At 39.6% G+C, this 12,478-nt stretch overlaps 1 protein-coding gene across 1 annotated transcript in view; it reads right to left on the bottom strand.

Annotated features, from left to right (window-relative positions):
- The window catches only part of LOC149180364 (endoribonuclease Dicer homolog 3a-like), a 401,075-nt gene that overhangs the window by 105,112 nt on the left and 283,485 nt on the right, over positions 1-12,478 (bottom strand). The window contains exons 14-21 of the mRNA XM_089416079.1: positions 3,598-3,875; positions 3,099-3,373; positions 2,428-2,975; positions 2,214-2,314; positions 1,828-2,039; positions 1,486-1,695; positions 650-1,126; positions 145-429 (exon numbers count right to left, since the gene is read on the bottom strand). Of these exons, the coding sequence (XP_089272205.1) occupies positions 145-429; positions 650-1,126; positions 1,486-1,695; positions 1,828-2,039; positions 2,214-2,314; positions 2,428-2,975; positions 3,099-3,373; positions 3,598-3,875 (2,386 nt within the window). The remainder of the gene's footprint in view (positions 1-144; positions 430-649; positions 1,127-1,485; positions 1,696-1,827; positions 2,040-2,213; positions 2,315-2,427; positions 2,976-3,098; positions 3,374-3,597; positions 3,876-12,478) is intronic.

Raw genomic sequence — 12,478 nt, 5'->3', positions numbered from 1 at the left:
CCTTCCATATTTGTTGTTCAGGGAAAAGTAAGGAATATAAAAGTAATTTGATCGAAAAACAGTATAAGTTGCTTCTACATCTCCATAACACCAGGACAACAACAAAAAATTATGACAGAAAAAACCAGTTTAACATTTACTAACCTTCGGACCTGTTTCTACACCACCGAAAGACATAAACCTGCATTCCCCTTCCTTACTTTGTCCAATAACCTTTACAAACTTTGTAATTTGATTCAGAAGAGCACCTGAACCATGACGAAGATATTTCTGAATGCCATGTTTTACAGCAGCTTGTGCGAAATTCTCATTGTTAACAGCTGCTGAGCGCAAATCTGTTAGATATCCAGGAGAGAGTCCCGAGTATGCTGAATAGAGATGTTGTGTGATAAGCAAATCCAGGACAGAATCGCCGAGAAATTCTAAACGCTGCACAATTATAGCTTTAACCTTAATATTCATTGCACTATCGAAGATAATTTCATGCTTTTCCAGAGAAAAAATCCCATATCATGAAACAGTTCTCGTTGAATCAGTTATCTTCTTATTTTGGCATATTAGTATGGCAGCATTTACAATATAATAAATAAAAACCAAGAACTCTGAAACATAAGCAAAATCTTGCATAATCCTACACTTTTAGGATTACCTGGTAACAACAGCCTCCTTCAGGGTCTTGTTGCGATGCATGTGTGATAGCTTCCACTAGAAGAGCTTTGTTGTGGAAATTATATCCCAATAGCGATTCCAGGCCATTCAAATTTGCATTCCTTAAAACAGAAGGATAAACAAAAGCACGTTGAAATGCTGCCTCAGCTAAACCACGTTCGAACTCAACCTCCATATTCATCCACTTCATGAACTCAAGAGCAGCAATTGCACCACCACCAACTAAGTGTGCTCCAATTAAAGCCTCCACAGCATCAGATATTGTTTTCGAGCACATCCACCGGTGACCCGCATCACAAGCTCTCCCAATTTTAACCACCTTATCTTCCTTGCAAATAAAACAATTTGTATTGTCATTGAGATTTTTAATATTGCAGCAACAGGGAATAAGTCTTCGGCAAAGCATTCCAGGGGCAACCCATCGACGTGCATCAAATGGCTCATCCCGAATATATTCCTGTCCACAAATGAAATAACCATCATTTTCTTAACTCAGATTTTAAGGAATATTTGCATCTTCTTGGTTCTAATACTACATGCATTATTCAAGACATTCTTCCCCGTATGTTGAGTTGGAAATGTTTATTTCATTATCATGCTCACTAAGTGGAATGCCCAGATTTCTTTCTATAAGATATATTCACGATTAACAAACTTCAGAGACAGAGAACAGAAGAATGTAGTATGTACACAAAGGGGAAGCGACACGTTTAAGCCATGCAAGAATAGAAGAACCTTCAATATATTTTGAGCCATATTGTGAATTTTCTTCAATTCTAGTCAATTAATAATATAATGACAAACATAAGTTGTTACCGGCAAATTGTGAGTCATTGCTAAACGATGAAGTGTCGCATTTGAAATCCCCCAAGCTCGCCGTTCTGATAATTGACCTTCATGCTTCTTTTCATATTTCAAGAATAGATGGCAACTAATGGCATATTTCAAAAACGAATCACCCAATAATTCTAGCCGCTCATATGAGCAGCACTCTAAGCATCGCAGAGTAGTCAGTGCTTCCATGATCTATCATCAAACAAAGACAATCAGATATTACCTATATAAAAGACAAAACACAAATAAAATTACAAATGATAGCATAATGCAAGATATAAGTTACAAAGAAAGTTAATGTAAAAGATAGTGCATAAATATTACCAGTGCAGCAGGTACAAGTGGACATTTAGGACGCTCTTCCCTAATAACTTTGCGAAGTTGACCAGCCAGCACTAAAGAATTCAAACGGTGCATCACAGAAGGAACTAAATACAGCGACCTAATTACAGAGCTTGGAACCCCTAAATCTAAGCACAATTCTGGAGGAAGCTCTACAAAGTTAGCTTCATCAACAGTTGAACTTTGTCCCCTTGCTGTGCAGACCAAATTAAAAATTACTCATTCTATAATGAGAAGGGTCCCAAACTGAATTTTCTTTACTAATGACATTTATTCCACACACATACACATTACAACATTGATAAAGCTGGGAGACCTCAAGTTAAAACTTAAAAATAAGGAACAAAGGAAACCTTCAACATTCAAACCTTTTAACTCTTCTGAGTGATTGGTAAGGAGATTGTGGGGTCGGTGAGTTTGCTTCACCCGTAGAAGAGGCTGATTCACATGCTTCAGTTTCTTTCCATACCTACAAGTACGAACAAACCATGCTTGGCAGTTTAGAAACCACTGAATCGATTGTTTTCCCAAGTAACACTATTGCATGAACCTTTAACTGTGTTGAAGACCAAATATACTCACTTTTTTTCAAAGTAATCATAATAGTTGCAGCAATGATCTACTTTTGGATCTTTAGACTTAGGGAAGGGACTTTTGGCAGTTTTATCACAAATAACTTCCACAACAGAGTAAATTTTTCCAGTATGTACAGTGACAATTGCTTTATCTATTAGGTCCGAAGCTTTGTGGATTCCACTTGCCAAAGTAAGGGTTTCTTCTTTGCAATCACTGTACTGTAAAAGAGTCCTGTTCACTAAAACTTCAAGAATATCTCTAACATTATTGTCTGTCTCTGAAATGAAAAGGTATTTAAACAATGTTGCTCCTGTAGCACAACTTCTAATGCAATGCCAGTCGATATTTGCCTCTCTTTGACTAACTCCAAATTCGTCAGATTCAATGGGCAAAAGAAAGTACATATTAGAGCTAACCCATAGGTTTTTCATTTCCATAATTTTTAGAACATTTTTACCCATAATCCTCGATCCTTCTGATTGTCTATCTCGACATAAGAGCTTAGCAAACACTCCATTGAAGAGTGTTTCTTGGAAAACTTTTGCATCCTTCAGCTGTTGGAGAATACAGAAACAGAACCAAGTCACAGACAACAACTACAGACAGAGTTATTTGAAAGCAAATGTTGAGATATATCATGAACCCCTTTGAAATAAAATTTTCTATAAATTACACACCTGACTGGAGTCCAATTCCATGTCACCGCAATGCAAAAAAAATGACTTAACAACTCTTCCTCCTGTTAGAAACAGATCTGTTTCTGCATTTGCAATATCTTTGTCCAGAATTTCTTCAATCAAAAGCACTAAGTTTGCATATGACCTATCCTCATTTCCTTGTGATGTAAAGCACAGTTTGTAGACTTGGAAAGTTACCCCACTCAATTTTTCACCCCAGGTACCAGATAAAGCATATGCTTTAGATGAATGCAGCTCTTTTCTTTTAGTTGTACCTTGAGAAGAGACAGATATGCTTAAAAGTTAACTATTATTCTTCTTAAATACTCTTAACATAGTAGCTGTAATAATTTTACACTTATTTTAAACTACAATGATATGACAATGAAACTAATACAAAATGAATTGCATATTTAAAGAATGATGGCATTTTCTTGTGTCTGATGCATTGCAAGTAAACTGCAAATCTACTCAATTTGATGCTTGAGTAAAACTATACCTGCATTGGTACTCCGTTTCCCTTGTGAATTCATTATTTCTTCCTCTTCTAGCAATTCTTCAGTAACTGGTTGTAGATGTTCATCAAGGGCTCCAACTTCATGCAACCTTTTGCATGCCTCCAAGCATATAAGTTGCCTGGCAGAAGCAAGTTTCTCATTTGGAGAACTAATGACCTCCTGAAAAGGTGCATTTGGTGGCAATTTCAATATGCATTCATAAAGGTTGTCCTCCCCTGCTACTTTTCTCGCTATAAACTCAGGTCTAGGTGAGTAATATCTACACCAACAAGAACAAAATTAGTACATATCCAAAACCTTACATCAAATAGACCACAGTCACAGAAATGATGATTTAAATCACCAAACCATAATTCTAACTTGGATCGCCACTCAGAAGATCTGATTTGAATCGGTCAAGAGTTTTAATCATGTTAATCGATTTTGACTTGGTTGCCCCAAGTCATACTCGCGAGTTTGAATCAGCTCAGCAAGTTAAAATTGCAAGTTAAACCTTTGCAGGCCCAATCTGTGTATAAAGGCCACTTTGCCTGTGCAATTTTTTCATTTTCTGCCACCTGTTTGAGCTAGTTTCACCTCTGCCAAGTGAAGAACAGTGACCAACATTGTCATTTTTTGCCCTCTGGTTGAGCTAATTTCACCTCTGCCAAGTGAGGAACAGTGACCAACAGTGACTGACAGTGCTACACGACAAACTCATCCATCCAAGGCTATCCACCAATGTTTCTGGACAACTTGGGCATCAAAAACAGTGGGATTTTGTAACAACCCTGCTAAATTAATCCATTTTATAAAGTTTTAAACTCTATAATAAAACCAATTATGTGGGAATTTAAAACTATAAGTATGATAAGTTATATATATAATTTAAATTTAAAACATATATAAGTTTAAATTTTATAAAATATATAACTTAACCTTATAATATATATATATATATATATATTAATATTACAAAACATGTAATTGAATTTTATAAAATATGTATATATATATCTAACTTGTATAAAGTATAAATGTGATAAAGTATAAATAAAACTTTATATATAATGCTATAAAGTATAAATGAGATTTTATATACGATGTTATAAAGTATAAATGAGACATTATAGAAAGGAATGTTATAAAGTAAGTAAATTAAAACTTTACAGATTATGAAAGGTGTATATGCTAAGGTCAATAAATTGATTCATGATATTCTATACAATAACCTACCTATGAGTCACCCCAGCCCATTAATAAAAGCGCGTCCGAAGCAGCTGGGTACTTATTACTGAACGCAGAAGTCAGTGAAAAAAATATCCCAGAGCCTTCAATGCGAGGAAGGCGGTGGCTGCAAGTGGGAGGGCGGCCACCGCCAGACCAGTGATTAAATAGCAAGGCCTGAACCTGAAGTGGGGGGGGGGGGAAAACCAGAGAGAGAGATTCATCAGCAGGAAATCGGGATGAAGGACTTATCAGTGGAAGAGCTTAAGTGATCTGAGTTCTGGGCACGGAGGGACAGAGAGCCTTTGTGGAGAGCTTCTCTGGATTGAGCAACCAGGTTGCTCTGTCTGGTCGGGTGGTATTGGCCATCTCGAAATTGAATCAAATCAGTCAGCAGTTCAGGATCGCCAGTTCAGTAACAGAATCGGAAGTCCGCCAGCAGTTCAGGTAGGTGCAGCTTACAGTTTTATGCATTATTGTTTTCAAATTTTATGTGTATTTATATAGTTGCTGTAAATTCGAAATTAGGGCACTACAGATTTTACTCTGCAAATGACTCATACAGGGCAGTTTTTGGCTCTTTTTCACCCTTGGGGGTAGCCCTACAGCCTGCTTTCATAATTTCCTAACTGCCGGTTATTGTTTAGGAATATTTTAGAGGTTTTTTAGATTTGTTTGAGTTATTTACTATTTAGGTTTTGTTTTGTTATTTCATATTTTGCAGGGGTTTAAAGTTTATTAACAGGATGTAGCCTAGCCTTCATTCACATTGAATCCTAAGCCCTAAACAGCATCCTTTAGAACCCAGGGCCTAAAGACCAGCTTTTAAACCCTAGCCATAAACAGAGCGAGCAGCAAACAGTGAAAATAGCAAGGGAGAGAGTTTGCCTGGGCTTCCAGTGAAAAGATTCTGGTTTCAGTTAAGCATTAGAGTAAATTTGGCTAAAATCCTTGTAGCGGTGGCATTTTCAGATTGAAATACCACCTTCCCAAGATTCCTGGCCATGACATTGGCCCTTGCAAAAGTGTTCCCCAAGATAAACACTAAAATCCAGTTTGGCCAGTGATTGCATGAATGAGCTAAAGCATGAATAAACACGAAAATGGAACATACAGGTGACCAAACTTCTTGTAAGACCCCATTCTCACCTCCCTCTAATGAATTCTTAATGGCATGCTTAATCATTTGTATTTGAAGGATTAATTTAAAGTTTAAAACTTTAAAGTTTAATTCACATTTTGATGTATCATTATGATGACAGGTTTGAGGCTTTCTAGCTCAGGAATAACCAGTTCATAACGAAAGTAGAGGATTGGTGGACCAAAAGTCAACAAAGAGGAAGAAATAAGATGCACACCTTTCAGCTAAAGCTCAAGGAACTCAAAGGGAAAATCAAAAAATGGAACAAGGAAGAGTTTGGGAACATTTTTATGGAGAAGCAGAGACTAGAGCGGAAAATGGAAGAATTACAACAGAAAATCATAACAGAAGGACGAAATGAAGAAAAGAGCAGAGAAGAAGGAATCCTGATCAGTCAAGTAGAAGAAAGGAGAAAGCAGGAAGAAATCCTATGGAGACAAAAGTCCAGGGTAAATTGGCTTCGTGAAGGAGAAAGGAACACAAAGTTTTTCCACCAAGCAATGGTTCAACACAGGCAAAGGAACAAAATCTTCTCCATTCTAAACAGTGAAGGGCAAAGAGTAACAGAACATGAAGAAATGGAACAAGTTTTAGTAGATTATCACAAAGATATGCTGACAGAACCAAGGGTCAACAGAGATGAGGCTATAGGAAGAATTTGCAATGAAATTCCCAAGATGGTAACCGAAGACCAGAACAGAGCTCTGATGAGAGCAGCAACACTAGAAGAAGTAGAGGAAATAGTAAAAGGAATGAAGAAAAATAAGGCACCAGGACCAGATGGATTCACGGCAGAATTTTATCAAGCAAGTTGGCATTTCCTGGGACAAGATATTCTGGAAGTGGTAGAGGAGTCGCGAAGACAGCAAAAGGTATGGCCAAGTCTTAACTCTACCCTATTTACTCTTATCCCTAAATCGGCTAAATCTGAGAACGCCCAAGGTTTTCGCCCAATAGCCCTTTGTAATGTTATTTATAAAATTATTGCAACCCTGATAGCTAAAAGATTGAAACCAATCCTTGTGAACATTATATCCCCGGAACAAACCGGTTTCGTTGAAGGGAGACAAATCCTAGATGGGCTGGTGGTAGCCCAGGAGGTGATTCATTCTCTAAAGCAAAAAAAGGAGAAAGGAATGATGATAAAGCTGGATTTATCAAAAGCCTATGACCGCCTCAATTGGAACTTCCTCAAGGCAACGCTCAGGGCTTTCGGTTTCAGTAATAGATGGATTGAATGGATATATAGCATGATATCAACACCAAACTTTTCTATCCTATTGAATGGTACTCCCACCTCGACTTTTAATGCCACCAGAGGATTAAGACAGGGGGATCCCTTGTCTCCTTTTTTGTTTATTATGGCGGCAGATGGTCTGGGAAGATACATAAAAAAAGAGATAAGGGAAAGAAAGATAAAGGGACTTCGGTTATGGGGAAATAACATGCCTATCACCCACCAGCAGTTCGTAGACGATATCATGTTATTCTGTGAGGTATCACTAAAGGAAGTAAAACGAGTGAAAAAGATCCTGGATCTATTCATGGAAGCTTTAGGGATGGAAATCAACAAAGAAAAGTCATGCACTTTCATCTTCAACACCCTAGAACTGATTAAATCTCACTTGACCAAAACTTTGGGCTTTAGAACCGGAGAGTTTTCTACAAAATATTTGGGGAACCAACTAGCTCTAAACCCTTAAAGAGTATCAAATTGGTTTCAAGTTATAGACAAACTTAAGAAAAGATTGGGAAACTGGTCCTTCCCAGCGCTAAATATAGCAGGAAGATTGGTACTCTTGAAATCAATTCTCCAGGCCATCCCAATTTACCCTCTATCAGTGATGGCAGCCCCTAAAGGAGCTTGTGCTAAAATGAAGGAAATTTTTGGAAAAAAACTGTGGGGAGGACCCAAGCAGGAAAGGAAATGGGCCCTAGTGTCGTGGAAAGGCATATCGAAACAAAAAGAAAAAGGAGGATTGGGCCTCAGGGACCCTGGAACTCTAAATCAAGTCTTGGGGGCAAAACTATGGTGGAGGTGGATGAGAGGAGGACAAGATATATGGAAACAAATATGGACTCAAAAATAAAGCATGCCCTCAACAACAGAAGGTATCCTTAGAATGGAAGAAGTTCCAAAAGGATCCTCAATCTGGGAACTAGCAAGCCAAAACAGGGAACTCATAAACAAATTTGCCTTCTGGGAAATCAGGAGCGGAAGTACAACTCAATTCTGGGAGGAGGCATGGCAACAAAGGGACAGAATGGCCGATATTCAAAATATACAAATCACTTACCAGAAGGCAACAAGGATGGGATTAAAGTTGGTTAAAGATTACTGGAAAGAAGAAGAGTCAGATGAAACTTGGCGGATCTGGAGAAAACCTGAAGAATGGGACGAAAATATTGAGGAAGTTCAGAAAGAGATCCTAACAAAAGAGATGGATGTAAGAAGAATCAAAAATAGCACGGGACCAGATATACTTAGATGGGGAAAATCTACAAAAGGGACCTTTACTGTCAGAGAAGCATATTATTTAGCTACTCAGCAAGAAGGAGAAGAGGAAGACATAGATTGGAAACAAATATGGAGGAATAAATGGTGGCCGAAAGTAACAATTTTTGCTTGGTTAGTAGGGAAAGGGAGAATCCTGACGTGGGACAAGCTGCAAAAAAGAGGTTTTCAAGGTCCCCCCAGATGCAGCCTTTGTAAACAAGAGAACGAGACCCAAGAGCACCTCCTGAACTCCTGTCCTTATGCCCAGCACCAATGGGATGAGGTAAGGAACCTCTTTGGAAAATCTAACAGAGACCCGAATGATATAAAGAAGACCATATGCCACTGGGGAAACGACCAATTTTCATGTTCCATAGTAAAGAGAATATGGAGCTTAGCTGTAGGATTTGTTATATGGTTTCTGTGGAAAGAACGAAATCAAAGGATATTTCGAGATAAAAATAATCCACCAGGGAAGATTTGGGAAAAAATTCAAAGAGCAATAAGAGAAACCATTCTGGCTGAGAACTGGGAGGAGGAGGAATGGAACACAAATCCGGAGGAGAAAAGAATCTTAGCCAGACTTAATATAGAATACAACATGATCTATCCCCGGAAGGAAAGACACCAAAGAGCGCAGACACAGAGCCAGGTACAGTTCAAATATCCAAGGGAAAACTTCATTAAATTGAACTTCGACGGGGCTTCAAAAGGAAACCCAGGCCTTGCGGGCTTTGGGGGCATCTTTAGAGACAAAATGGGCCGCACCAGATGGGTGTACGCAGACAAAGGAGGCATAATGACCAACAATGAAGCATAAATGATGGTCGTATACCAAGGTATTAAAATAGCAATAAGAAATGGGTATAGGAACCTAAAGATTGAAGGAGACTCGCAGATAGTAACAGGAATGCTTAGGAAACTTGACAATGGGAAAGACTGGGAACAGGTGGCCAAGAGCTGGAGGACGGCAGGGTTAATTCAAGACATGGCTATCATCCTGAAGCGTATCGATTATAAAATCATCAGTCATGTAAAGAGAGAAGGAAACAAAGCTGCAGACTTTAGAGATATCGTTTTCAGAAATCCTTAGCTGATGATACCCTGATCGAAGATCAATTTTTGAAAAGACAGAAGCCCCTTTCATTTGATCGAAAAGATCATCAATCCGCGGCATAGGGTATTGATTCTTTACTGTAGCTCGATTCAAGTCTCGATAGTCTATGCATAATCTTAAGGACCCATCCTTCTTCTTCACAAAAATTACAGGAGCGCCCCAAGGTGAGGTACTGGGCCGGATAAGCCCTATATCGAGTAGTTCCTTCAACTGGATTTGCAATTCCTGAAGCTCTAGAGCTGTCATTCTATATGGCGTTTTTGAGATCGGTTGGGTACCTGGCTTTAATTCAATAGTGAGATCCAATTCTCTTACCGGGGGTAATCCAGGTAGTTCCTTTGGAAATACATCCGGGAACTCGGCTAACACCGGATATTGTTCTAAGGATGGCCCCTTTTCCTGGCTTACTTCGTGAATTGCATAAGCCTGACAACCCTTTCTTAAACAACGCTTCACTTGCATTGCTGAAATGTAGCGTAAGGAAACTTCCCTCTTGATTCCTTGAATTTGGATTACTTCTCCTTCATCATTTACGCCTAAAATCCTTTTTCCATAACAGTCCACCCAAGCTCGGTGAGTTTCCAGCCAATCCATACCGATGATAAGGTCATACGTCCCTAAGGCTGTGACATAGACTTTTAGTTTAGTCGAACAGACCCCTAGGTCAATTTTGCATTGATCCACACTCAAGTCCACGGTTTGGAGTTCTCCTGAGGCCATTTCCACTTGGTGGAAATCACTTTGTCTACGAGCTGCCAACCCACATTTGTTTAATGCATATGACGAAATGAAACTATCTGTGGCACCAGTATCAAATAAGATTTTGAGTTTTACACCATTGATAATACCTGAAGATTCCACTACAGTGGATTGATGGGCTGCTTGGTCGTGGTTGACTACTGCATGAATTCTATGATTACTTCGGTTGGCTGATACCGGCTCTTTCCCAGTCCTTTGCAATATATCCGATGACGCTTCTGGGTAGTTACGCTGGAAATGCGGCCCCCCGCACCCCCAACAATTGAGCTGCGCTGATCCTCTTGAGTCAAGGTGTGAATTTCTAGAGAACGAGCCGCGTCCTCCCCTGTTGATTCCTCTCGCGCTCCTTCCTCTGCCGGTAGTCCCTCGCGATGCCCAAGGTCTGGTGTTGGACGATTCTGCGGCTATAGTGTTTACTGCCATGGGAACTCTTGTCCCCACACTTGGGGTAAACCTGCTACTGTAAGGTGGCCTCGAGCTACCTCCTCTGAAAACGTTCCGGGGAGCCTTCCCTGGGAACCCTGATTGAAAAGGCCCTGCTGGCCCCATATCCTTTTTGATTCCAAGGTGCTCTTCTGCATAACGACTACATTCGACCGCCTCGGCTACAGATGATGGTTTCCACATACTTACCAAGGCTCTGATGCGAGGGTTTAACCCAAATATGAAGCGTTCAGCTTGACGTTCATCAGAGTCTAAGTAGGGAATGTATTTTACCAGCTCCATAAACCTTATTTCATACTCTTCCACCGTTTTACTTCCCTGAATTAGTGTATGAAAGGCTCTGGCTTGCTGTTGTTGAAAGTATGGAGGTAAATACTTTGCGCGGAACTTTTCCTCACATAGATCCCAAGGAACATTATCCGATGTAAGGTGCAGCTGCTTTTCCAGATTTCCCCACCAGATCAAGGCACTTTCCTTTAGTTGAAACACGGCGATTTTTGTTTTTGCTGAAGGCGAATATTCTCTTAACCTAAAGCACCGGTTCATCCCTTCCAACCATGCCTCAGCGCGTTCACCAGCTCGACCTCCCGAAAATTCTGGGAGTCGAATTTTCTGAAGCTCTCTAGAGATGTCTTCTCTCGATCCTCTGGGCTCCAAATTATTTGGTTCCGCTGAACTGGTGGCTACATGCTGAAATTCCTCTTTGTTTTTAGCCTTAGCTGATTCCTTTAATGTCTCCAATAAGGCTTCCAAAGAGTTCATTATCACAGTCAACTCTGGGGTTGGAGCGTTTGATGTTGACGGCTGCCTTGGTGGTGACGAAGGTGATGGGGATGCTGATGGCGACGGTGGCGGCATTAATGGTGATGATGCTGCCTGGTCACGTCGTCGTCGCTCATACGTCTTTACCATAGTAATGGTCCCTGAACACAAATAAAATTTATATATAAAAAGAAAATTTGAGGCGGATAACCGAATTTTAACACACCAATTTCTTTGCAACTTCACATTTATAAACGGGTATAGTTTTGCTATTTTTACCCGCTAGGCGGATCTTACTGGTACCGAGGTCAAGGAGGGTGGTCTCGCGACCTCCTTGTCCTAATGCAGGGTATTCTAAAGATGAATAATGCAGAAGTGTATGGTTATTAGCCCCTAAGGTAAGACATCTAAAGTTTATTTACCTAATAACATCCCCAAAACGAAAATGTTACGGTAACATAACTGTCATACCTCAACCTGACTATTACATTTAAGGGGGTCATATGTATCCATACCCCGAATATATTACAAGGATATGGATTAAAACTTTGGCTTGTATGTTTACCAGCATTGACAACTTTGGCAATAAATTGCAAGCAGTTTGCTATTGGTTCAAACATATTGGTGCCTCCACTGATTGGAGCATGGATAAGCTAATTTGAAATTCCAAAAGTTAGAAGTAATCAACTCAGAAGTAGTTCTTCCTTCAGGTGATGGAAGTGTGCTAACTTATTGGTTTCCTGCCATGACAAAACATATGGGCAGAATGTCACACCCTTTATACAGATGAGCACTGATTTTAATGCTTGCACAGATCAACACTACAGTTGCTCTGGGGCAGAGGAATTTGAGGCACTTTTATAGCACATTAAAATATATATTATTTCACAACAGTTGATATATTAATATTGAACACCTAATGTGTGATATGAGCTG

The sequence above is a fragment of the Pinus tabuliformis genome, chromosome 3_2 (genome assembly GCF_031772625.1).
Source record: "Pinus tabuliformis cultivar Carrire ecotype Pingquan chromosome 3_2, CPIR1, whole genome shotgun sequence".
NCBI classification, from domain to species: Eukaryota; Viridiplantae; Streptophyta; class Pinopsida; order Pinales; family Pinaceae; genus Pinus; species Pinus tabuliformis.
The sequence above is the reverse complement of the archived record's forward strand: the minus strand, read 5'-3'. Positions and strand labels throughout refer to the sequence as shown.